This window comes from Peromyscus maniculatus, chromosome 1, assembly GCF_049852395.1.
Source record: "Peromyscus maniculatus bairdii isolate BWxNUB_F1_BW_parent chromosome 1, HU_Pman_BW_mat_3.1, whole genome shotgun sequence".
NCBI lineage: Eukaryota > Metazoa > Chordata > Mammalia > Rodentia > Cricetidae > Peromyscus > Peromyscus maniculatus.
In genome coordinates this window covers 164048755-164075573 of record NC_134852.1, presented here as the reverse complement: position 1 = coordinate 164075573, position 26819 = coordinate 164048755, and the positions used below count along the sequence as shown (strand labels likewise).

Below are 26819 nucleotides of genomic sequence, written 5' to 3'. Positions count from 1 at the left end.
CTAATCTTTGAAAAGCTACTACAAGGATAAGCAGAGATCTTTTTGTTTGTTTGTTTTTCAAGACAGGGCTTCTCTGTGTAGTTTTGGAGCCTGTCCTGGATCTCGCTCTGTAGACCAGGCTGGCCTTGAACTCAGAGATCCGCCTGGCTCTGCCTCCCAAGTGCTGGGATTAAAGGTATGCACCACCACTGCCCCGCAAGCAGAGATCTTTTAGTCAAAAATTTACCTGTGGGACACCATTGAACTAAACCTCCAGGCTAACACGAAGCTACTGACAACAGAGCAGGGAGGGATGTTTTACATCCATAACAGTAACCCAAAGTCAAAGTTTTCCAACTTGAGAAGCACAAGGAAAGTTGCCCTGTGTGGTGAGTACCTCATCTTGTGCGTCCTTCTTGATAAGGAAAGGGAGGTTCCTGGCAGTTGCCATGAGAATGTCAGCTGCTTGCTCTGTGGAGAGGAAAGGGAGAATGCGGGCAACCATTCTCTTCCCTTTTCGGATACACATGATCTGTACAAAGTGGTCATCGCTTGGCCTGCAAGAAGAATGCCATCTAATGTCAGCAAGGGCAATACAGAAAACCCACATTTTTTTTTTAAAAATATGCAACCCTATCTTCACAATCATCTGTAGTACCCAAACTGAGGATTACTCTCCAATTCCAACCATATAATAAATAGTAAAATTAAGTTGTACAAATATGAAAAACTATTTCCCATATTATATGTAAAAATGTGATCAAATTTAAGTAAAAATTAAATGTTAATTTATAAGTGTTAATAGGGCACATAGAATTTATATGGTTTTGTAATTTGACTCTTTCACTTTTCCTCCCCAGAATGGGAAATTAAGTCCAGAGCCTCCTGTATGCTAGGCAAGTGCTCTACCACTGATCTAGTTATATCCAACTTCAGTTAACCTTTTAAACACTTTTCTCTATCAATAAATTTGCTTCTGTTAAATGCATTTAATGGTTACATAACATGCCTATCTATGGATAAATGACATTTATCAGACCAACAGCACGTAAGTGTGCTGAAAAGAAGTCTATTCTTATGTGCGTGTAAGTTCTGGCTCAGGAGAATCTGAGCGAAGGGAAGGAGCTGTCAGCAGGTGTAGTCAGTCACCTTACATTAAATATTTGGGATTTATAGGACATTATCACAACTAGATTTGCTTCAGACAATGAGCAGGAGAAAGATGACTCAGAAAGAGGTAACAATCTTCACTGGAAGATGGACTGGCTTCCACATACACACTCTATGGAAATCTCAAGAAAGTACAAATGTTGGTAAGCGCCACGTTAGCAGAAAAGTCAATACATAAAAATTACAAAGTAGAACACACTATTAATCATACTCCAGATATAATCTGTCACCTCAAAACCAAAATCGAGTAGCGTCCCCTCTGTATCTGTAGCACTAGCACAATTGTAGAAGATACTGACTATATATTGTTGAATATATTAATGCAAGAAAGAACTCAAAAGGATTATGGAATGTTTTATACGAAGTAGCACCCAAGTCTGGACAAAAAGATAGATACTAGTGTGGTGTGGTGGCCCATACCTTTTTTTTTCCTTTTGTTTTTTTTCTTTTTCTGGAGCTGAGGACTGAACCCAGTGCCTTGGGCTTGCTAGGTAAGCGCTCTGCAACTGAGCTAAATCCCCAACCCTCTATTTTTTTTTTTTAAAGATTTATTTATTTATTTATTCATTATATATACATATACAGTGTTCTGCCTGCATATATGCCTGAATGCCAGAAGAGGGCACCAGATCTCATTATAGATGGTTGTGAGCCACCATGTGGTTGCTGGGAATTGAACTCAGGACCTCTGGAAGAGCAGCCAGTGCTCTTAACCTCTTGAACCATCTCTTCCAGCCCTAGTGGCCCATAACTTTAACAGCAACATTTGGAAAGCAATTCAAGGTCAGCCAGGGCTACACAGTGTGCCTTTGTCTCAAAACAAAAACAACAAAACCCAAGAATAGATGCTAAGCTTATAGAGATGATAGGACAAGGTACACCACAATCCCAAGTATGTGGAGTTTAGTGGCAATGGAAGGAATCCCATTTCCTTGAAGTGCACAGTGCTTACCTCTCTTGTCCAGGCAATTTGCCCCTCAGGTTGTCATACATGCTACAGATTTTGTGCTTTCTTTCATCCACCAGGGCAGGCCGCTCTTCTTCTAGACTTAGGAGATAGCGCCTTTCATAATCCTCAACATCAAGGAGTAAACTATAGGTCTAGGGGAGAGACAGAACAAGCCATAACATGGTAGGTCAGGACCAGAGTATTAGATAAACATCTTCACAGTTTAAGGCTAACAAGTAAAAATACGAGAGTACAATTCAAACAAAATGAGTTTTTTTAAGTTTTTCTTTTCTTTAAAGTGCTTGATTAAATGCAGGGGAACATGGTGAAATAATAATCCTTCATGCATCAGTCTTTCTCTCTCTTGGATTGATAGTCGGGTAGTAAAAACAGTGAAGTAATTATGTTTTCCAAATTTCCTAGCAGCAATATTAGGCTGAAACACCCAACTTTCCTAACAATGCCACTAGGGTCACCTTCCAGTAATAAGTGAGTGAGTGAGGAAGAGAGAATGTGTGTGCATAAAGAGGTCAGAGCTTGACTGTCAAGTGTTTTCCTCCATCTTTCAGTATTTTCTGTATTGATGCAGCATCTCCCACCTGAACCCAGAGGTTGCCAAATAGGCTCAACTAACTATCTTTTTGTCTAGGATCCAAGGATTCTGTCTCTGCACCTGAGCACTGAGAGGGTTGCCATACCAGTCTGGCATTTATGTGGATGATGAGGATGCAAACTTTGTTCCTCAAACTTACACAGCAAACATTTTACCATATTCTCCAACCCTGCTAATCTTTGAGATATGGTCTCACTGTGTAGCTCTTCTGGAATTTACTATGTAGTCCTCACATTCAAAAACTGCCTCTGTGATTAAAATCACCATACTGGATTCCTTTTTTTCTTTTTCTTTTTCTTCCTTCCTTTCTTTCTTTAATGGTGTTTTGCCTATATTTATGTCTGTGTGAGGGTGTCAGATCCTCTGGAATTGGAGTTACAAACAGTTGTGAGCTGTCATGTGGTTGCTGGGAATTGAACCTGAGTCCTCTGGAAGAGCAGCCTGTGCTCTCAACCTCTGAGCCATCTCTCCAGCCCCCACCATACTGGATTCCTGATAAAGATTTTGCTAACCAGGCAATTTCTTCTTTTCTTTTCTTTTTAGTTTCTCGAGACAAGAGTTTCTCTGTGTAACCTTGGCTGTCCTGGAACTAGCTTTGTAGACCAGGCAGGCCTTGAACTCACAGAGATTCACCTGCCTCTGCCTCCCAAGTGCTGAGATTAAAGGCATGTAAAACAAAAGACCAGGCAAGATTTTTTTAAAAAAAAAGACTTAACTTTTATATACATTGGGGTTTTGCCTGCACGTATGTCTGTGTGAGGATGCCAGATCCCCTGGAAATAGAGTTACAGATTGTGAGCAGCCACACGGGTGCTGTGAACTGAACCCAGGGTCCTTTGGAAGAACAGCCAGTACTCTTAACCATTGAGCCATCTCTCCAGTCTGACCATGCTGTGGGATGTCTTTCTGTACGCTGTGAATATGTGTTGCTTTGACTGGTTGATAAATAAAACTGCACTGGCCTATGGCAGGGCAGGATGGAGCTGGGCGGGAACATCCAAGAGAGACAGTGGGAGGAGAAAGAACAGTGAAGCAGACACTGCTAGTCACCGCCAGAGAAGTAAGACGTAAGGAACCAATAAGCCACAAGCCATGTGGCAAGGTACAGATTTATAGAAATGGGTTTATTTAAGATACAAGAGCTAGCTAGCAAGAAGCCTGCCATGGCCATAGTTTGAAAATAATGTAAGCCTCTGTATGTTTATTTAGGTCTGAGCAGCTGCAGGACCAGGCAGGACATAGAAAAACTTCCAACTACACAACCAGGCACTATTTTAAAGTTAACTTTACTACTGGTGTCAGCCAGTGGTCTAGCACTTTGCACGAATTCAATTCATTTGCAAACTCAACCCCAAAACAAAACTACAATCCTCTCCATGAAGAAACTAAGGACAGCATAAAAGGTTAAATAACTCAGCCTCACGTTAGAGTCAGAAAAGGGATGGTTTGAACTTGTGTTCTAAACTACTGTGCTCTAAGTAGGGTAGTATGGTATTAGGTATGTAATACTGCACTGTGGTATGTGTGCTTTACAGACTGTCTATACGTATCATCATTTTCCTTAGTACATAGGGAATGCCTAATAAATGCTGTAAAACTAAATTAGTTCATGTAACAATGAAACTTTTATTCCAATTTTTATTAGACTGAAGATGAGTTGGGCTGATGAGATGGCTATGAACAAAACCCCAGTGAAGTGTTCTTTCCAGGATTCCATAGGCAAGGTATAGCACAATCATTTCTAGAATACTCTGGTAAACAACAAGCACTTAACACAAATCAATTCTTAGGTAATATAAAAGAAACTGGGCCAGTGAGAGGACTCAGCAGGTAAAGGTACCTCCCCCAAGTCTGACAATCTGAGTTAAGAGCCCCAGAAACCACAAGGTGGACGGTCAGAACCCACCCTACCAGTTGTCATCTGACATGCATGCACAGTGCCATCACCAATCCTCAAATGTAATTACAAAAAAATTAACTAACACTGACTTCCTGCTCACTCCTCTACTTCTTAGATACACACATTTTGATAGTTCTTTAAATTGAAACTAAATATAGAAATAAATGCTTACTTTCTCAATTATGACAAGGGTTTTTCTTCTCTTGTCCCGAACTTGTTTTTCTTTTGTTTCCTTAAAAAAAGAAAAAGAAAAAGATTATTCAGTATGAATTCTTTACCTTTACTGAGACCATTTTACCAAGAATGCACCTTTAGGTTCACTGGTGAAAATACTTGAGAATCCAGACTCCTTAAAAGTTAACAATCCAAAATGACAACAGTATGAAACAAAGGTCATTGACTGAGTCAGCTCATAAATTATTAAACTAAATTAATAAATCTAAAAAACATAGAAATATTGTTTTAAGTAGTAAACTAGAGTAAATAGGCACTATTTGCAGCCAGAGGTATCAGATCCAAAGACTCCTGCTATTGCATGCTCTGGCTGGCTGCTCATAAATAAAGGCATTAGGGCCAGCAAGATGGCTCAACTGGTAAACAGTGCTGCTGCATGGACATAACTGACCATTTGAATTTGATTCCTGGAGTCGCTGTTGCAAGGAGAATCTATTTCTAGAAAGTTGTCCTCTGACTTCCACAAGTGCACCATGGCATGTGACACACACACACACCACACACACACATTTTTTTTAAATGAAGGTATTATATTTCAGCTTATGTGTGAAAAACTAAAAAAAAAAAAAATTAGGACATATCAGGTCAGCTTAGATTACAGACAAATCTACCATGCCTCATCTCATTCCAATGACTGCCAAAATGAACACCCCATTAGCTGGCACTTACATCATCCTCACTCCGAGATGTCACAACAGCATCGATCATCTTCCGAGGATTATTCACACTAGAGACAGTAAGCTTACCCAAAGAGCCCTCAAACTGCACTGCAAGGACAAAAAAGACTCTGTTAATAACGACTTGGAATACTGCAGACAGCATTCAGTAAGCTTTCTTTGTGCTTCACCCTCAGTTTAATAATTCACTGCTCAAGAATGTTTGTAGTGAGGCAACCCCTTCCCTTTCCTTTTTTGGTTTTGTTTGAACTCATGACCCTTCTGTCTCTGCCTCCTCAACACTGAGATTACAGAGGAGAGCCACCACAGCCATCTAAAGCAACTCCTTTGCATAATCAATTCTCCATCCCTTCATTGAAATCATCATCAAAAATTATTTCCTCTTCATTTTAGGAGTACTAAAAAAAAAATCATAGTAAGTTTTCTCAAAGAGCAAAGGACCTGTGAGCTCATCTGTCAGGCTACTCATACTCTCCACATATAAATATCTCAAGTTTATCAAAACAGTCGTGTCTCAAATTTCTCTTAATAATGAACTAGAAGCGTTGGTGGCACACGCCCTTAATCCCAGCACTCGGGAGGCAGAGCCAGGCGGATCTCTGTGAATTCAAGGCCAGCCTGGACTACAGAGCGAGTTCCAGGACAGGCTCCAAAGCTACAGAGAAACCCTGTCTCCAAAAACCAACCAACCAACCAACCAAACAAACAAACAAAAAAACCCACGAAAAAAAGAACTAGAACCTTACCAGGCTTATATGCATGTTCCAGTTTGGCCACCTGGGGGGTGATGAGCTTGGTTCGCTCCTTCTTAGGACCATCACCTTGTATTTCTTCAGCAGCTGACAATTTCTCCAGTTTTTCAAAGTAATTCTATCAAAAGAGAAGATGGTTTTCATTGCAAAACAAATACAGACCACCACTGTTCTTCACACTAATTACACCAGTGGTAGTTACAACGAGGACTCTAGAAATACACTGAAGCCTAGTTTTGGTTATATTTTATCTATTTATGTTGTGGGATAATCCTTTTGTACACTGTGAAGATGTGTCTTTGCCAAGGTGCATTCTGATTGGTTTAGTAAAAAGCTGAATGGCCAATAGCTAGGCAGGAGAGGATAGGTAGAATTTTCAGGTAGAGAGAAGAAGAAGAGATGAATCTAGCTGCCAGGAGAGGCAAATCAAGTCGGACATACAGAATAGACGAGAGGCCACATAGCAGAACGTAGATTAACAGAAGCAGGTTAATTTGAGCTGTAAGAGCTAGTTGGGAAAAAGCCTAAGCTAAAGGCCAAGCTTTCATAATTAGTAAGTCCCTGTGTCATTATTTGCAGGCTGGCAGTCTAAGAAAGTCCAACACGAAAGCTTACTACATATTTATTTGTTTATTTTTGTTATTTTGAGACAGGGTTTCTCTGTTTAACAGCTGTGGTTGTTCTGAAATTCACTCTGTAGACCAGGCTGGCCTCAAATTCAGAGATTCACCTGCTGCTGCCTTCCAAGTGCTGGGATTAAAGGCATGCGCCACCACTGAGAGGCTATTTTATTTATTTTTTAAATTTTTTTCAATGTCCACTGCTGGGCTACTTTATTTATTTTTTTGATTTTTCAATGTGCCCCAGCTGTCCTAGAACTATGTAGACCAGGCTAGCCTCAAACTCAAGACATCTTCCTGTCTCTGCCTCCAGAGTGCTGGGATTAAAGGCATGCACACACATCCTTGGCTTCATTAAAAGTCCAATCTATGGATTATGGGTAAACCTCAACAACAGAGTAGGTTTATAGCATGTTCAAGACCCAACTTTCAATGCCCAGCACCACAAACCAGACACTCACACACCCACAAACCCCTTAGTCTTCAAAAACATTAACTGGCTTGATAAGATGGCTCAGTAGGCAAAGGCACTTGTCACTAAGCATGGTGACTGCTAAATAGGTACCTCGGCCATTGCTCCTAGGAATGGTGGATAATATTGTAGATAAACGGGAGAGCATAGGCAGAGACAGGGACATCTGGCAGAGTCCAGAGGGGACATGACTGAGCCATGTGAGACGGGGAGGGGAAGGGAGGGAGAAGAGGGGAGAGAGGAGAGAGGAAGAACAGGTAAAGCAGGCAACAGGACAAAAATACAAAAAAGGCAGGTAACCAAAATGGCTGGATTATACAGGGAAGAGCTGCCCAGGCCCTGGGCTAGAGAGTTCTGGGGGGTAGGGGGTGGAGTGGGAGGGATAAAGGGTGGGATATGCCAGTCATACCCTATAACAAGTAGGTAGGAAAGGATTCTGGGAGAAACTGGTGGCCAGATCCATTTGGATGTTAAATAGGCACCTTAGTCATTTGTCCTGGAGTTTGAGACTTAACAATGACCTAAATTCAATCTCTGGGATCCACCTGGTGAAAGGAAAAAACTAGTTCCCCTGACATCCACATGTGGACGGACCTTGACAGTTGTGCCGCACTGCCCACAAAACAAATGTTTTTAAAAGAGTATTTTACAAGTGTGAATTAATGAAGATGTCTTTAAAGTTAGACTGCTAATATTCTTTTCTGTTCATCTGTCTTTGAATGTTTCTTTTTCTTTTTTTTTTTCTTTCTTTTTTGGTGTGTAATGAGGAGTACTAGGGATAAAAGCCTGGGACTTGCATATGCTAAGCCAAGTGCTCTCCCACTGGGCTACATTCCCAGCCCCACACCACCAATATTCTTAATTGGAAGAACCAGATTATTAATGCCAAAATGAAAATATCAATCTGAGCACATATAGCTTGACACTGAATATTAAAAAATGGATGGAATCGCTTAGTCAATTTGCATTCAGGGGACAATATCTCCATAGAAAATTCTAAGAAAAAGAAAATTCTATTACAGCATAAGCAGACAAACTGTTCTCAAAACAAGCACTGGCTATTTACCTGGTAATAGAAATCATCCAGGTAGGGATCAGTGCTCTGCAGCTGCATCATCTGGATTTTAGAGACCCAATCCTTTTCCCGCTGCAGCATGAGATTAGCATATGGATCCTTCCGGAGATGATCTTGATGACTGGCCCGGTGACCTCCTCTGTCTCCGGCACCATTGAGATTCCGATGCTGACTGAAAGGCAAACAGACCGATGCATTCAAGCCAAGTCAGCACATAGACCATGCTTTTCGAAATACAGGAATACAGTACTGCTGGTTCAAAAACACCCCTCTTTGCCTTTGTGAAGAAAAACAGAACTGCACCCTAACAGAATCAAAGGGGAAAAAGCTACGTGATAATCACAGAAATCAAACTAAGATCTAAGTACCTTCCCCTTTGTTAAGCACATCTGGACTTTTGTGTAAATTATAGCCACACACACGAGGTAGATTTCTTTTCTTCACTTAAGACAATACACTGAGACCAGGAGAAATCAAAGCTGGTTAACAGGTGGTAGAGTAAGATTGAATACTGGATAATCTGATCTTGAAGTCTGTATAATTTTTCTTTAACTCAATGAAAATCACAAAACATTTTAATGTATTTAGCTCAAGCAAATACTATAATAAATATCTACCTATCGTTCAGATTTAAAAATGTATTTAGGCCAACTTGGTTCACTTTGAAGTCACACAGTCAACCATGGTGATACAACCCTATATTCCCAACACTCAAGGCTTACTAAGAACTGTGGGTTTGAGGCCAGCCTGGGATAGTCTGAGGCCAGTCTTGACTACACAGTAAGAACCTGTCTCAAAAAACCAAGTAATACAGGTGAGAGTTGAAGGCCTTCAAGATTATCTTTAAGAATTTGATGTGTACTTGTGCACGTACAGGACAGAAGCGGGTGTCAAATCTCCTGGAGCTGGAGTGATAGGTGGTTATGCACTGAATGATGCAGCTGCTAGGAACTGACCTCTGGTCTTCTTTTCAAAGAACCACCAAGCTGTCTTTACATGGATTCTCTTCCACATGTCCATACCTTTATGCTGCTTGTTCATCTGTCTTTGAATGTTCTTTCTTTCCTTTTCTTTGATTCAGGATCTCACTATGCAGACCGGGTTAGCCTGACCTACTATGTACACCAGGCTGTCCTGGAACTCAGAGACCCACAAGGCCTTTACCTCCTCAGTGGTGGGATTAAATGCATGAGCCACCACACTTGCTTTGTCTTTCAGTCTTTTTTTGGTTTTGTTTTTTGAAACAAAGTTTCTCTATAGCTTAGGATCCTCTCCTGGAACTCACTTTGTAGACCAGGCTGGCTTCCACCTCACAAAGATCTGCCTCCCTCTGCCTTCAAGTGCTGGGATTAAAGGTGTACGCCACCACTGCTGGGCTTTGAGTCTTACACAACATTATTCTGTATGCTTTTGATTACGTAAATGGTAACGGGCATAATTTTACTCCTTGCTTCTTTACATAACAAAAGTATCCTGGGAATACTATAAAGTGAAATTGTGAGGTGTGGTCTAGCCATGTTTATAACTTTATTTTCTACTGCCTAAATCCTCTCCTGAGGAGCTACAAACTTAATTCTCACCCCAAATGAAGTAGTGAGACACTTCAAGTTTTATGTGTCTGATGATGGTAACTATCTAATTTTAACATTACTCTGAAATAAGTGTGCTTGAACATCTCTACAGTTTTAGGAACCACTCAATAAGTTTTCTTCTATTAGGAACTGAATATTTGGGCAAGTATTTTGTTAGTGTTTTCATTTCTTCCTCAAAATATTGGTTTTTTAATTTTTATTTATTTTTTAAAAATATGGAATGCTTCACGAATTTGTGTGTCATCCTTGCGCAGGGGCCATGCTAATCTTCTCTGTATTGTTCCAATTTTAGCATCTGTGCTGCCGAAGCGAGCACCAAAATATTGTTTTTAGTGGTCTTTGTTTATTAACTGTTTGGCTTCTTCCTTTTTTTAGGTCTTTGCCTTCAAGTGATAAAATTATAAGCATGTGTCATCAACCAAGGATTAATATTTTAATATAGTTAAATGTATTAATCTTTCTCTATATAGCTAATACTTGGAATTTTGTTTCTAAGTCCACATTGGTTTCCTTATTCTCCCTTGGAAAAATATATTCTAGAACATTTTTGAAAGTGAAAAGGAATTATTCAAAGAGAACAAAAACGGATGTTGAGGACCCCTTCCAGCTCTATCTAGTTTCCTAATTAGATATATAAATCTAGATAATTTATCTAGGCAAATAATTATAGAATGACTTGATACAGACACAGAAGGCAGAGGCTTTATGTGTGTTTTTAGTTTTCAAAGCCTACCATAGTTTGGCCACACACCAGGTGTACATATATAAAAATACATTTACATTTAAACAAAGATGAAATAATGTGAGGAAAAGATGGCCATTGTGCTCACATAACACCTACATTTAGAACTGGCTACTGTGTTTTAAGATTCTTTCTGAACTAGAAGACAAAGAAAAAGGTAGTTAAGATGGAGATTATAAATATGATAAGGACTATAAATGTCAGAGCTCAACTTTAACTATGACTTAAGATCAACATGACTTTAACTATGAATTCACTGATAAAAATAGGGTCATTTGGACAAGCCAGATGACTCAAGTCTTTAAAGTACCTGACAACAAGACTGATAACCTGAGTTCAGCTCCTGGGACACATGTGCTGGAAGATAACTGACTGTCATATACAGTAAGTAAATAAATGTAAGAGAAAGCTAGCATATAGAGGGAGGGAGTGAATATGTGTGTGTGTGTGTATACACACACAAATATATATGTATGTTTTTTTCCCCTCTCCTACCTTCCCCCCAAAAAAGAACAAAGAGAAGGGCCAGCAATACAGCTCAGTCAGGGGGTTAGGGCACTTGACAGATGAGTTCAGTCCCCAGAACCAACTTGATGGAAGGGAAGAATCAACTCCTGCAAAGCTGTCTTTTGACCTCCAGATATACATATGCACACACAGCATAAACTAAATGTAATACAACAAAACATAAAGGACAGCATTCAAGCCAACAAAATATATTCCACCTTCAGTAAATGTAGTAACAAAACCAAAACAAACAAACAAAAAAGCAGCCCACGCCAGCAGCTTCCTCTGACACATCAGGAGAACGACGAGTACTCACTTTCTACTCTGCTGCTGCCGCTGATGCAACAGGCGCCGGTGCTGTGGATGAAGGTGGGTTGTGTCTGGTCTAAACATTGGGGCCTGAGGTCTAAGGAAAAAAGACAATGGTTCTTGATTATCTTATCTTGATGACTTCATTTTAAAAAAGGTTGTCAATACAGGATACAGGTTCACTCAAGGGATGGCCAGAGTGTATTCTAAACAAACTTTTAGAAGTGAAAGTTTTTATTTCTTCCACAATGACCAATTCTTAAACCTAAGAGGATGACTATGAAACACCTTTAGTGTTCCTTCAGTGAACTACTCCAGTGCATTAGTAGTAAAACAATACAATTCTTCTTGTTCCTACCAGGCTTAATGTATTCAGCTTTAATTTTTTTGAGGGAATGAAACAGAAATTGTATGTGTGGCAGTTAATTTTACATGTTAACTGACTAGCTATGATACCCAAGTTTAACCAAACCCCAGTGTATGCTGCTATGAAAGCATTTTAGAGACAAATTTACATTTACAATCAGTTGACTTTATGAAACTGCCCTCCATAATCTCGGAGGCCTAACAGCCAAAACCAGAAGTCACTCAGTGAAGAAACCTGTATCAAGACCAGAAACGATGTTCTGCTGGGTCTCTAGCCTACTGGCTGACATACTTCAAGGTCAAGACTGCAATGTGAATCTTCGTTTCTAGCCTACTAAATGGATTTCCAATTTGCCAGTAAGTTCCCTGGAATAAAATTAACTTTTCCCACATATATGTATCTTCTATTGATGTTTCTCTTGAGAACATGAACTGACATGATTTATACAATAAGACACAATTTTACCAAAGCAGAAACCAAGTCTGTCTCCTTATAAAACCAGCAATTCAGCTGGCACTGAGATCAGCTAGCTTCTTGGCCTGTTTCTATCTGTTACTTATTTGTAGTAAATCTTTAGTCATCAGCACTGTACATCTTACTGCATGAATGTTCAAAAAATGGGTATGAAGTGAAACTTTAGTAAAAGAAGCAGTTATTATCATGTACAAAGGAAGCATGATACTCTGAAGACAGTGGAGAGCCTGAAGACTCAAGCAGTTCTCTGAGAACTTGAGGACCCAGGAACTTCTCAAACACTATACTGAGCAAGTACCATAAGAATTTTACATTACAAAACTAAATGAGAAATAATTTTTACACTTATAAAACTAAAAGGGACTTGGCTGACAATTGATCAACAGAGGCACATTTTGTATACCTTAGGTTTTGCAGGTGAGGTCCTGGGCCAGGAGGATGCTGCTGGGGAGGTGGTGTACCAGGGGGTGGAACACTAAAGAAGGCACGGAAGCCTGGTGCTGGGGGAAGCATCTGCCCAACTCGCCCTTGTAGCAACTTAGGATTCATGGCAGCCAGGGGGCTACCAACAAATCCAGGGACCCGTGCAAACTGGCTGGGAGACATCCGTCCAGGCTGTAGCTGCAAAGAGGAACAAGATCTTTAACATAATAGAATTAGTTATTCCCACTGGCCCCACCCAACTTTGTGAGAGGGTCTCATTATGTACTTCAGGCTGTTTGGGAACTCCCTGTGTAGCCCAGGCTGGTCTCAAACACAGGGTCCTAACTCAGCCTCCCAAGTGTTGGGATTATAGGCATGCACTACCAATGGAAACACTGTTTCCATTAATATCTTCACTTGAGATAACAAAGTATGTACATTGGGGGAGACACAGCTAACAGTGAAAGAAAAAGGTGTCAAGCAATGAATCTTAGGACAGCAGGATCATCTTTATGGGCATGGCTAACCTTAGGCTTACCTGTGCTCCTCCAAGAAGCTGTGCTCTCTGCAGGGGACTGAGGACAGGAGGAACACTAGGAGGAAAAGGGTGGCCCAGAAGGGAGGAGTTCTAAGGACACAAAAAAGGGAAATTATGTTCATATTACGGATCAAGCAAATCAATGTATTAAGCAAACTCAGTATACATCTGGTATACAGTTAGGTGTAAAAACTCTCAAACTGTAGAGTCTTATGTCAGAAAAGATTGTTAGAAATTATGAAACGCTATGTCCATTTAACAGGAAAAAGACAGCAGTAGAATGAAAGGCTTAAGCAGCAGAAATAAAAATGAACTTAGAATCTTTCTGTGCTTTTCCTTTTCTTGAGACAGTCTTGCTTAAGTAGCTCAAACTGGTAGCCTGAAACTCACTCACTATGTAGACAAGGCTAGCCTGTAATTAAGGACTCTTCTGCTTCAGCCTACTGAGTGCCTGATTACAGGCATATACAGCAATTCCCAGCTAAGCTTAGAATCTTAAAGTGGCATGAAACAAAGTAAACCTTTGTCCTTTGACCTTGGAACCACAAACCCCAGAAAATAAGGAGAGGTTACAAGGAATACAGATAATCTAGGAAATATGAGCTACTACATATTAATGGTGATTATGAAGTTCACATTAAACATTCCTACATGTTGTAAAGTGACATACCGGAACACTGCAGAGCTGGTTTGGAGACATCCTCTCACCATAGGGAGCAGGATAACGTGGTGGCATCGGGGGCCGTACATGAACAGGCTTCGGACACAGAATCTATTAAGACAAACACACACAACTACATTCAATGAAATCAGTCTTTTGCCTTCCTACACTCCCTCCCCTCGAGTACTGGTAGAGACACAGAACTCAATGCAAAGCCCTACTTCTAAGCAAATTGCTCTGGCTATGGGTTCAACATAGAACTTTGGTTACTTCCTCTCACAAATCAGTTTCATCTTAACTGAGGAAGATTTAGCTAATTCTCCAGTGTCCCCACCCTTCCATGCTATCTGAGGGAAGTACCAGCAGACATTCTGACTTGAAAATTTTCTCCAAGAGGATATATTTTGGTTCTAGTGAGGGGCAAGGAATGATAAGAAAGCTGGAGGATTAACTAAGTCCTATTCTGAAGCCTCAGTGATATGGCCGCCATGCTCAGCAATGCTGTGATACATTGTGACTCCACCATTTCTTAGGATATTGAGCCTAACTAGGCCATACCAACACCACCCTCCCCCCATACCTTCCAAATTGGCCTTCCTTTTCAGCTGCTGGTTTCAGGTGGAGGAAAGTCTATGGAACAGGACTGCACAGGCTCTAGGGAAAGCAGGGATATCTTAAAGGTAAAAAGGGATGTGGACAATGCTGAGTGTTCCCACTCCCCCCAGCTTTCTGTTATCTCTCTGCTAATGTACCCGGCAGCCAGCAAAACACTTAAAAAAGGATATATGCACTAATGTGGCTAACTACTCTTTTCTCCCCCAGTTAAAAGATATCAGAAGCAGCAGCAGCAGCAAATGGTACTAGGGAATGTGTCTCATTCGTACTAACTTCTTCTCTAATTGGCTATTCTTTTAATGCCTACCCACAATGCCCACCCTCCTCCCAGTATCCCTAATAGTTTTGCCCAGATTCCCAATATTCTGGGCTGTGTATGTTAATGAAAGGTACCTGCTGGTTGAAGCTGGGAACGGCCATCTGCTTAGGTGGGGTGCCTATAGGAACAGCTCTAACAGGAGGACTTCCAATGACAGGTGATGTTGACCGCCTTGGTAAAGCTCGCTCAGAAAGGTCCCGATCATCTTCTGGGCCCTGTGGGGGCCTCTGAGGCAAGGCATATTCTAATACAGACACTGTAGGCATTTCCTAATTGAGGAAGTGGTTAAAAAGCATACAGAGAAATTAGCTAAGTTGATTATAATATTTTAATAATCTCTACAGATGCCAAAGATACTTTGAGAAATTATCTTAATTTTTATTTAATTTTAACTCATATACAGTAAAAGTTATCCTTTATTTAGTATACAATTCTCTGACTCTTGATAAATATGCAAACCAATTTTATCATTCCCATAAAATTCCTTTACATTATCTGTTTATAATCATCCCTCTGGCCTTGTGCCCAACCACTGTCCAACAGTTTGTCCCTGATCTGCAGTTGTGCCTAGATTTCTAACTAGCTCAAATCACACACTGACATTGATGAGCTTTAACAACTCCCTCTCAGCCTTTAAACTGAGGGCTAAGGAAGGGCATCAGCAGGCACAACCATCAAGTGCTGGATGTAGCAGTCAAGGTTAGCACTGGTGAATGAGACATACTGCTACATTATTACAGTGTATTATTACAAATAATATACTATATTATTACCGTAAGAAAAGGATGACAAGAGAAGCCAACTTATCTGTGGATACAAGTCATTCTACATGAAGAGGCTAAGTATTTAATACCTGAGCAAGTAGTGGTCCACGAATTCGCCTCAGAACTTCAGATCCATCCCAGATGCTGGAATTTAGACTTCTGGGTTGAGGCTGCTAAAAAAAGAACATACACACAGAGTCTAGATGGCTCTCAGACTTTAACCTCAACTACTTGGGAATAAGAAGTCACAGTGTCCCAGAATACACGATTCCTCAACTTTATCTACAAAATTGCCAACATCAGGAGTTATCAACCTTTTGGTCTGTTTTCTGAGATAGGATCTTATCTGTTGCCCAGGCTGTCCTTGAACTTGCTAGGTAGCTAGGCTAACTCCAACCCACAGTAATCTGCATGCCTCAGCCTCCCCGGTGCTGAGATTTTATGTTTGAGTCACCCCATCTGACCAATTAATAATTTTCTATGGCACATGTAATTCTGTTATTAAACAGAAAACAAATGACAAAGCTCAGTACTTTAATTATTAATCTTTTTTTATCTGAGCTATTGTTAGTTCCCAAATCAGAGTAACTTACTTGTAAAACCGGCCTGGTCTGCACTGCCCTCATGATAGCTGGATCTTCTAGCTCATTTTCAATCACCATCTTACTGAGCCTTTCTGCTAGATTCTCCTCATGGTCACCCAACAAGTCCATCTCATCCCTCTCTCTATTGCCTGTTTGCTCATCAGCTGCCGCAGGTAGCTTCTCTTCCAACTCAGCCAGGCGCTCATGTGCTTCCTGCCAATCATCATCTGTAAGACAGGTCAGTTCATATAAGAAATGTAGCTCAGCTGGACAGGGTGGTGCATGTCTTTAATCCCAGCACCTGGGAGGCAGAGGCAGGCAGATGTCTGTGAGCTCTGAATCAGCCTGGCCTACATAGTAAGCTCCAGAGCAGCCAGGGTAACACAATGAGACCCTGTCTCAAAAAACAAAAAACAAAAACAAAAAAACCCTTTATCTATATCTATATATCTATCTGTCTGTCTGTCATAACAAAACGGTTTTATGACATTTAAGCTTCTGTAAGCAGACAGGATATACATAAAGTGAACTTTTCACTAATAAAAAGAAAAAAACATTATATTAGGAATAAAATACAAGTTCTAGGGGGCTAGGCAAATGGCTTAGTGGATAACAGTGCTTGCTATACAATCATGAAGACTGGAGTTTGGATCTCAGAACCTGCATAACAAGTCAGGGGTCCGGCAGATGCCTGGCACACGAGCTCCAAGGGTTCTGACACCTGCTTTGGCCTCCACACAAAAAGGCATGCACCTGGACACACACGTGGGGATACACACACACACACACACACACACACACACACACACACACACACACACACACACACGATCTCTCTCTCTAAAATCAATCAACCTTTTGGATCAACAGTTTCAAGTATTAACTAACAGTGTCTGAATCCCAGTCTGAAACTGACTTTGGGATTTCAAATGTTTCAGGAAAAAACTTCAGGAAAAAGTAAAATCCTATAGCACTAACAGAAGAACTTCTCTCATATTTTAACTGCCATCTTCTTCTAAATCAGCAGTTCTCAACCTGTGGACCACGGACCCTTTGGCAAACCTATCTCCAAAAATATTTACATTATAATTCATAACAATAGCAAAATTACAGTTATGAAGTAGCAATGAGAATAATTTTATGGTTGGGGAGTCACCACAACGTGAGGAACTGTGTTACAGGATCAAAGCATTAGGAAGGTTGAGAACCACTTAGACTCTAAGTCTTTGAATATATTAATTTCATTCAATATTTTTTAAGCCTCTATTATATGACAAGCACTGTTTCAGGAACACAGGATCCAATGTACACAACAGGGATGCTACCCTCACATAGCCTTCATTCAAACAAGAAGACATATAAAGATAATATACACAATGAATAAGCAAATGACATACTGCATTAGAAGAAAATTCTATGGGAATATGGAAGAAAGGTAGACTGAAAATGTAAATAAATAGATGGTCAAAGACAGGCCACACTGTGAAGATGACAATAGAGGCAAAATTTTAACTCTCCCTCTGTACAATGTACCTTGGATACCTTCTTATGTATAAATACTAGGTATAGATATTTATTTTTTTCTCATTCTTTTTAACCACTATATATGATCCCAATCTATCAACAAACTAATTTAGCTTATTCCCTAGTGAAAAAACATTCCGAGGATTTAAAACTATACTGTAGGAAACACGATGCATATCTTAAAATCTTAAGTATTTATGTAGGCTAACTTGTTTTTTAGGGTCAGGCTATGTATTTAAAATGTACTATTTATCAAGCGGAAATGCATCAATATATAATACTAATAATTCAAAAAGCAAAGCAGGTAGGACTTCCAAATTTAAGATTTTGATGTTAAAGGACTCAAGGTCTGAGCTTTCGGAACTCCGTGAAAGCTCCAAACTTATTAGTCTTCTTACTGTGTCCTTAAAGTGATGCGATCATGGGGGCTGGAGAGATCAGTGGTTAAGAGCACTGGCTGCTCTTCCAGAGGTCCTGAATTCAATTCCCAGCACCTACACGATAGCTCATGACCATCAATAATGGGATCTGATGCCCTCTTCTGGCATAAAGTCAACAGAACACTCATATACATAAAATAAATTAAAAAATTGTGGATCATTCAGGGCAGTGGTAGTGGTGCATGCCTTTAATCACAGCACTTGGGAGGCAGAGGTAGGTGAATCTCTGTGAGTTCGAGGCCAGCCTAATCTATAAAGTGAGTTCCAGGACATGATTCAAAAGCTACACAGAGAAACTGTCTCAAAAAACAAACAAACAAACAAAAATATTATAGAATTTAGGTGGGCGGTGGTGGTGCATAAAAATTTTAATCTCAGTACTTGGGAGGCAGAGGCCAGCAGATCTTTGAGTTCAAGGCCAGCCAGAGTTAGTTCTAGGACAGTCACTATATAGAGAAACCCTGTCTTGGGGGATATATATATATATATATATATATATATATATATATGTAAATTTATATTTTACTTTTTTATATTTTATTTTAAAATTTATAATAAATTTTATTTTATAAGTATATATATGTATATATACTTATAAAATAAAATTATAGAATTCAAGTGGCTAATCGTGAAACATTAAGAAAAGGGTAACTGGGGTTGGAGAGACAATTCAGTGGTTAAGAGCACTGGCTGCTCTTCCAGAGGACCTGGGTTCAATTCCCAACACTAACATGGCTGCTCACACCTGTCTGTAACTCCAGTTCCAGGGCTTCTGACAACTTTCACACAGACATACATGTAAACCAAACACCAATGAACATAAAATAAAAATTAAAAAAAAAAAAAAAAAAAAAGGGTAACTGAACTGGAGAGTTGGCTCAGCTCAGTGGATGGCTCTGCACTTGGCACACAAGCATGAGGTCAAGAGTTCAAATACCTAGCACCCACATAAAAACCTGTGTGTGTGTCCCATCTGTAATCCCAGTGGTACAGAGAATTGGGAGGTGGGGATAGGGAGGAATCCTAGGGCCAAGTTAGCTAGAAAGACTAGCAAGCTCTGGATTCAGCGAGAAAACTTATCTCAGTAATAAAGTCAGAGGGTGACTGAGGAAGTCAATCTGACATTAACCTCTGGCTTCCACATGTACCTTCACACATGCAAATATGAACACACATGTACACCACACAAAATACACATAAAAAGTGAAATTAAAAACACACATATGCACCTTCACAAACAACAGGCACATACAAATGAACTAAAACATGAACACAAAGTAAAAATATAGTTGCTTAGCTATATGCCAATGTTTGACCTAAGTATACTATTGGTCAAACAGATAAGACATAAAGAATAATAAAAGGAAGGAGAGATTCCTTCACTTAATTAACCTGCATACCCGGAATGAACTTTTTCCATAAACTTTAACCAACTTGAAGCCCATATTCAGGCTATTTCTAAATAAAAACAAAAAGTGGAGATCATCTAAGTCATTAAGTTTACGCTAATGAAAAGAGGGGAGAAGGTACAGGGAGCTCTTCCACCTAAATGGAGATTTCCAGACTTCCCCAAAGACACCTGTACTACAGCCAGTAGTTCACACTAATTGTGTTTATAGTTTCTGAGCCCTTGGTCACTGTGCTTACCTGTTAAACTTAGGACAATACTGGGGCTGGGGATATAGCTCAGTGGTACAGCACTCACCTTGTGAGGCATTTGTTCAACCCCTAGTACAGGGAAAACAAACACTGCTGTAAAGATTAATAATATGTTAACTATTGAGAATGGAGTCTGTGACCACCAGGTAAGTTTAAGCTTTTATTTTTAAAGAATGGACAGGGATTACTTAACACAATTTGTTGCTCTGAGATATTGCAAACTTTTATGCAGAAGATAAAGGTTAAGTTTCTTACAGAAAGGTCACATCAGAACTTTTGGTGCCAGTGACCTAAGGTATCCACTATACTAACAGGCCTTATTCAAGGTGCCAACTCCACGAATTACAAATCATCAAATTAACATTTCACCCACTGGTTTAAACTCCTATCAACTCTGTGTATCTACAATGGTTTTTCCAAAGAAGTTACAGATCAACTTAGAAAGCAATATTTTTTTCCATAACAAAGATGCTATAAAGGAATTAAGAATTTCAGTTTACAATTCCAGCATATCAAACTCTGAACGGAAAGAGAAGACCTTTGGAAAACTTTTCTCTATTATAATCTTTGTTGGCAAAGAAGTCCTTAATCACCCTTCTGTTCTCAGGTGCAAAGTAAGCTAGCCATGTTACCCTGTTGCCTCTACAGTCTACCAACTGTTCTTCTACTATGCACCCCAAGAACATTCACTCGATCATATAAAATAGATTACATATTCTAGTATCCTTTTCAAGTCAGTGATCTTTTCAAGTCATCTTGTGATGACAAACAAAAACATAAGGGGGCAGTGGGGATCCTGTCAAAACTCTGTCAGTGAGAGGCAAAAATCATTCTGTCAAGGTTCAAAATTGAGAACACATTCTTATGCTGTCTCATTTTAGGAAATCTAGAAATCCAGTAAATAATAGAAAAATCTAGAGAGAAGAATATATACACTGCTTGCAGCTTGTATTGTATTTTAGGGGTTACTGCTAAACTACCTCCTAAATAAGATTTGCAATTCATATCACTTCTCAGTGCTTGTAATTCTATTCTACATAGCTTCCTTTGCTATCTCCATGGAGACAGACAACAGCATCTTGGATCATGTCATTCTCCTGGACAGTCTCATCTCCTGAACTCTGGCTATCCTCCAAAAGTTCTTTAATTCCCTTTTCTACCAAGCATTGCTTCTACTTTAGCATATTTCTTGTTGCTCTCCCTTGTGACAATTTTGGTTTTCTACTGAATTTTGTAAATGATAGACAGAAGCAAACCTTTCTATTTTTGCCACTTCATTCAACTTTGTGAGCTTTGAGGAATTTAAGCTGTTTAAATTATTGCAAAACCAGTAACCACTATAACATTTTTAAAGTTTTCTGATACTGAACACCTTAGGATCATCTACGACTGCTTTATTTTTCCTGGCTCTCTCATTATTTAACTTGGAACACTTGTTGCACAGACTGAACTTCAGCAATTCCGAAGAAATCAGAAATATTTACACACATCCCCAATCTAAACACTGTTACTGCTGCGTCCCAACAACCAAAGCAGCAATATCTACATTCCACATTCTCATCTGTATACTCTACTTGTTCTTTTTTAAAGCATAAACTTTAGCTTATTAGTTTACTTACTCCGAACTTGTTCTAAGTACTTTTATTAACTCATGAAGACATTCTATCACCAAAATTCTTTGTATAGAAAGTGTTTTCATTGTACTAAAGAAACCTTGAGACAGCAGAAATAATTATACAATATACTAGTGATGGTCTAGAATGTTTTCCCCCTTTTTGAGACAGGGTTCTTTTTCATGTAGCCCAGGCTAGCCTAGAACTTAAGATCTTTCCTTCTTCCTCCACTTGATTGTGGTAGACTGAATTTTAAAACATGTCTTACATAGAAACTGAATTTTCTACAAGTCCATTAGTTTTCTTTGCATGCTCTACAAACACTCCCTTCATCTACAATTATTTTCAACATCATTTAAATGTCTACCCTTCCATTATTTAAATTCCTTATATTGGCAACCTAGAGCTACAATGCATAGAGATTACCTGTTATTATAGGTAAGGCAAAGAGGCTCGGGTGAACAGAACAGAAGGTAAACTACTATGACTGAGTGAAGGTTGTAGTAGTATATAAAGAACAGAGTGGGCCAGGAAGAAGGCCCATCTCGTAGATAAAACCACTTCACTAACCAGGCAGCGGTGGTGCATGCCTTTAATCCCAGCACTGGGAGGCACAGGCGGATCTCTGTGAATTCAAGGCCAGCCTGGTCTACAGAGAGAGTTCCAGGACAGGCTACAAAGTTATACAGAGAAACCATGTCTCGAAAAACCAAAACTACTTCATGCACAAGTCTGACAACCTAAGTATGAACCCCAGAGCACAGCTGGATGCACTGGGTCCACATGTGTAAACCCAACATTCCTACTTTGGGACAGGAGGTGGAGACACAAGAATAACTTCAGTCTCTGGGTCACCTATTCTGTAATATGTAGCTCTGAGGCAGAAACAAAAGAGATCATTTCTCAACAAGGTGTAATGTGAGAACCAACTCCTGAAATCTGTCCTTTGAACTCCACAAGACAGCCCCAGCACATGCTTACCCATACTCATATGCATATACACACAGAACAACAAAAATTTAGAGATTGACTTTACTAAGACCAAAGTGATTTATAAGATGAACAGACACCATAAAAAGAAAGATTTCACTTACCAACTGCACCTGACCCAAATGTATCATCATTAAATTGATCAATTTCTTCATCTTCTTCTCCCAGGCCTTGAAATGCATCTTCATCTTCATCTAGAGGACAATCCTCTAAAGACTACAAAAAAAGAGAAAGACAGTTAACTTCTCATGACATTTATGTGATTATTTCAAGTAAGTCCTAATATTGGTTCTTTTTAATGACTATAACATCTCAAGACTTTTTGTAAATAAGCACACAATTCCTTTACAACCACTAGCTGAGATAGCGGTGAGTTTAATATAGCTTTTTCAACAAAATTACATTTTCCTCATTACATCCATGTCGTTTTGCCAACCCTTTGAAATCTTTCCATCTTTCTTCCTCTTTCTTGTAGAATTAAATCTAGCCAGAATGCAGAACTCAAAACATTTTCAAAAACCACAATTAAGTTGAACATCAGAAAAAGTCAAAGGTTCTTGCTCTACTCTTACACAACAGTCTAATCATAGGCAATTTAACTTTTAAAAATTCCTTTTAATAATTTATTTTTATTTTATGTGCATTGGTGTTTTGCCTGCATGTATGTCTGTGTGAGGGTGCCAGGTCCCCTGGAACTGGAGTTATAGTTGTCAGCTGCCATGTGGTTGATGGGAATTGAACCCGGGTCCTCTGGGAAGCAGCCAGTGCTCTTAACAACTGAGCCATCTCTCCAGCCCCAGCAACTCACTTTTTAAATTAATTTAAATAGTAGGCCCGTTTGAGGGCCTCTATGTCTCAGACTCTGTGCTAGGTACTAAACCTCAGCGCCTTAAACTGTAATTTTGAGCCAAATACAACTTGATTGAAAGAAATCTGTGTGAAGACCAAACAAGGCATAGACTGTAGAATGCGGAATAAAAGCCAGAATCACCATTATACCTTGGGTATGTTCTACCATTTCTCTAGGTACAGGCTGGCTTAGTTAGATCTTCCTGCCTCCCCTTCCAGCGAGTAAATAAAGCTGTCACCAGATTAGCTTGATGTATTTTAATTTCAGTCATTCCTCCCACTTCAGTTTATATTCAATTTACCAAGTTTCCTTTGCTTCTGGCAACTTTGTTTTGTTTCAAGTCAGGGTTTCTTTGTGTAACAGCTCCGGGTGTCCTGGAACTAGCTTTCTAGACCAGGCTGGCCTCGAACTCACAGAGATGCACCTGCCTCTGCCTCCTCAGTTCTGGGATTAAAGACATGCACCACTGCTGCTTCTGGCAATTTCTTTTTTCTTTTTTTGGGGAGGGGGTTGTTGGTGGTTTCGAGACAGGGTTTCTCTGTGTAGTTTTGGTGCCTTTCCACCTGCCTCTGCCTTCTCAGTTCTGGGATTAAAGGCATGCACCACTGCTGCTTCTGAAAATTTTTCTTTTTTTTTTTTTTTGGGGGGGGTTCAAGACAGGGTTTCTCTGTGCAGTTTTGGTGCCTTTCCTGGAACTTGCTTTGTAGACCAGGATGACCTCGAACTCAGAGATGCACCTGCCTCTGCCTCCGGAGTGCTGGGATTAAAGGCGTGCTTCTGGCAATTTCTATTCACCGTATCTCATCATCTTTCTTCATGTTTATACAAAGTGAGTTGTGTAAAAAGTTGTAAAATCAAGTATCCTACCTACTGTTTTCAATGTTCAAAGATTCCAAACTGGAATCCCACACTCCAGTGGGACGGCTTGTGATACACCGCACCTGGGAACTTTTCTACCCATGCTACGGTCCTCTCAAACTTCCACAGAGCCAGCCCGCCCTGCAACTGCCTCCACACCAGAAGCAACTTCTGGCAGTTCTCTACGAAATCACAACGCATCTACTTGACCCAATCAGGATGGCTCTGTAAGGATTTCCCTAGCTCAGTCCTTAAACTATAAATCCGGAATCTGTTTCGTCCCAAGATTAGGAGCTGCTCAAGGTCACGCAGCAGTGGGCGACGGTCAGCACACAGCGACATTCTCTGGACAACGTCACCAAACCCACTTTCCTCCACGCACCCAGAAGAAACTTCTGCTGGACACGCCCCCCTCCCCACTCCGAGCCTGCTTTACGAGTGGACTCAAGTCTCAGCCCAAAGGCCAGTCCCGGCCCTGCCACCTGACGGCTGCCCGCGTGCCTAGGGGTGTGTGCACTAGGGGCGAAGGGGTTCCGAGTGCAGGGCGGGAAAAGCTTCCGTGGGCATTCCTCGGGGATCTTGCCTCAGGAAAAGCAACCGGGTAGGAGCCATGCTAATCACCTCGGCAGATCCGGGAGCGGAGGCGCAAGTGTAGGGTCAGGTTACCGCACTTAACGGGCCCTCCCCGCCGCAACCCAGCGGCCGGCTCTCGCCAGTCCCGCCCCCTGAGGTCCGCTCCGGGCCCCGCCCGAGCCCCACGGCCGATGCGGGGTCCCCGGCCGCCCGTGCCCTGCCCCCCTCCTCAGCGGAACAGGACCCACGCGGCGGGCGGCAGAAGAAAAAAGGGGCGCGCGGGCGAGGGAGGGGTCACTTCCGGTCGCAGCCACTCACCTCGTAGCGGAACATTCTTGGGGAGGGGGGAAGGGAGCGGGGAGGGGAATGGGGGGAGGGAGGGAAAGAAGCGCCGACTCCCCGGGCTGCTCCGCGCGCGCGGGTCTTCCACCGGCTCGCGACCCCTGGCCGCCGCCGTACGCCGGAGCGTGCGTGGGGACGTGCGCAGGCGCGCCTCGGGCTGGGCGGGCGTCCCGGCAGCGGCGGCTACGCGGGGACAGATTTGGCGTTTGGCTTCCTAGTGTGAGCGGCGGGAAGGAAATCCCGAGGCGAGGCACTGCGCACGCGCGGGCTGTCGGGGACGACCTAGGGAGCCCGGGCCTGCGGCTCCGCCTCCGAGCTTCCAAAGGCAACCTTGCGCGGTGCTCGGGGTCACGAGGTTCCCGTCGGTGATTGGGCGGAGAAAAGCCTTGTGATTGTCACCGTATTCGTCCCTGAAGCGTCTCGGCTGAGAAAGTCGGGGATTTATTCTTGGGTGGTTTTCTTTAACGTCCTTACCGGGGTGCCTTGACTTTGCCCGTGCGGGGGTGGATAATATGGAAAGCCAGGGTTCTTGGAAAGGGAAAGGTCGCTGGCTTAATCTGCGGGAGGCCGAGGCTGTGATTGATAAGGGGTCAAAGTGTTGACGGCGCCTCTTTTCTTAGGAAAAAGCCCGAGGCACATTTTAGGAGGGTTACTTTACGGTGTTTTTTGGGCGCCACACACTTTAGGCTGGTGGGAAGCGGGAGAGCTCTAAAAAGGGCGGCGCAGCCTGGGGGCTGGGGTTAACGCTGCAAGGTTTGCAAGCCTAGGTGCACAGCAAGGCGACAGCCACTTCCGTTGAGGAGGAACAAGCTTGCAAGCCTCAATACCTGGTTCTGGAAGTCTAGTGCTTTGGTGTTCTATTGCCTATAGCGTTTCTGGTGTTGCGCTGGCGCACCTCTCCTTCCCCACCTCAAGGACTGGGTGGGTTTTTGTTGTTCGTTTGTTTGTTAGTTTTTAGATAGCGTTTCTCTATGTACCTCTCACTGTTCAGGCTGGTCTACTCAGGGATCTGCCTATTTCTGCCTCCTGAGTGCTGGGATTAACGGTCTGCACCACCGCCTGACTGTAAATTTTTTAACATGTTAACTGTGACTGGATTAATCAACTAGGTTACTATAACCATTGGGTTTGTAAATAGACGTTCTGGGTGGGAAATGTCTGTATTTTCACTGCTGTGAGATACTGGTTATGTTTTTTTTAAACACCTGACCCTTGGGATTTTTCTGTTGTAAAATGGATATAATTGTATCTACCTCAAGGGGGGGGGCACCTGCCTTTAATCCCAGCACTTGGGAGGCAGAGGCAGGTGTATCTCTGTAGGTTCAAGGCCAGCCTGGTCTATGTATTGAATTCCAGGACAACCAGGGATACATAGACTTTGTCTCAAGAAGAGCCGAGAAAGGACCAGGTATAGAGGTTGCACATCCATAATTCCAGAACTCAGATCAAGATAGAGGCATGAGCATCAGGAGTTAAAGAATACTTTACTGAAGTATTGGAAGTCATCCGGGGTACATGAGCTAGACCTTGCCTTAAAAATAAAAAATCAAGCTGAGAATCAGACATCACCATACTATTACAGGCCCCCAGAGCTTAACACAACTAATGACATAATGGAAACACCATTCAAGCCT

The 26819-nt window shown here is 41.3% G+C and overlaps 1 protein-coding gene and 1 non-coding gene across 5 annotated transcripts in view; both read right to left on the bottom strand.

The window, feature by feature from the left end:
- Patl1 (PAT1 homolog 1, processing body mRNA decay factor) overlaps positions 1 to 25339 on the bottom strand; it is a 30531-nt gene extending 5192 nt beyond the window's left edge. The window contains exons 1-15 of one of the 4 annotated variants that reach the window (XM_006996732.4): positions 25162 to 25334; positions 22667 to 22778; positions 16346 to 16563; positions 15842 to 15925; positions 15063 to 15257; positions 14064 to 14165; positions 13394 to 13483; positions 12836 to 13053; positions 11599 to 11688; positions 8433 to 8613; positions 6269 to 6392; positions 5515 to 5612; positions 4784 to 4843; positions 2102 to 2250; positions 377 to 536 (exon numbers count right to left, since the gene is read on the bottom strand). In XM_006996732.4, the coding sequence (XP_006996794.1) occupies positions 377 to 536; positions 2102 to 2250; positions 4784 to 4843; positions 5515 to 5612; positions 6269 to 6392; positions 8433 to 8613; positions 11599 to 11688; positions 12836 to 13053; positions 13394 to 13483; positions 14064 to 14165; positions 15063 to 15257; positions 15842 to 15925; positions 16346 to 16563; positions 22667 to 22778; positions 25162 to 25176 (1896 nt within the window). In that variant the 5' untranslated portion in view covers positions 25177 to 25334. Of the gene's footprint in view, positions 1 to 376; positions 537 to 2101; positions 2251 to 4783; positions 4844 to 5514; positions 5613 to 6268; positions 6393 to 8432; positions 8614 to 11598; positions 11689 to 12835; positions 13054 to 13393; positions 13484 to 14063; positions 14166 to 14634; positions 14709 to 15062; positions 15258 to 15841; positions 15926 to 16345; positions 16564 to 22666; positions 22779 to 25161 lie in introns of those variants that run through there. The other 3 variants (XM_006996733.3, XM_076560331.1, XM_076560337.1) reach the window with 3 other exon arrangements.
- LOC121826912 (U6 spliceosomal RNA) lies at positions 10243 to 10349 on the bottom strand. The gene has a single exon (XR_006069073.1). It is a non-coding gene; the product is annotated as a U6 spliceosomal RNA (small nuclear RNA).
- Positions 25340 to 26819: the final 1480 nt, after the last annotated feature.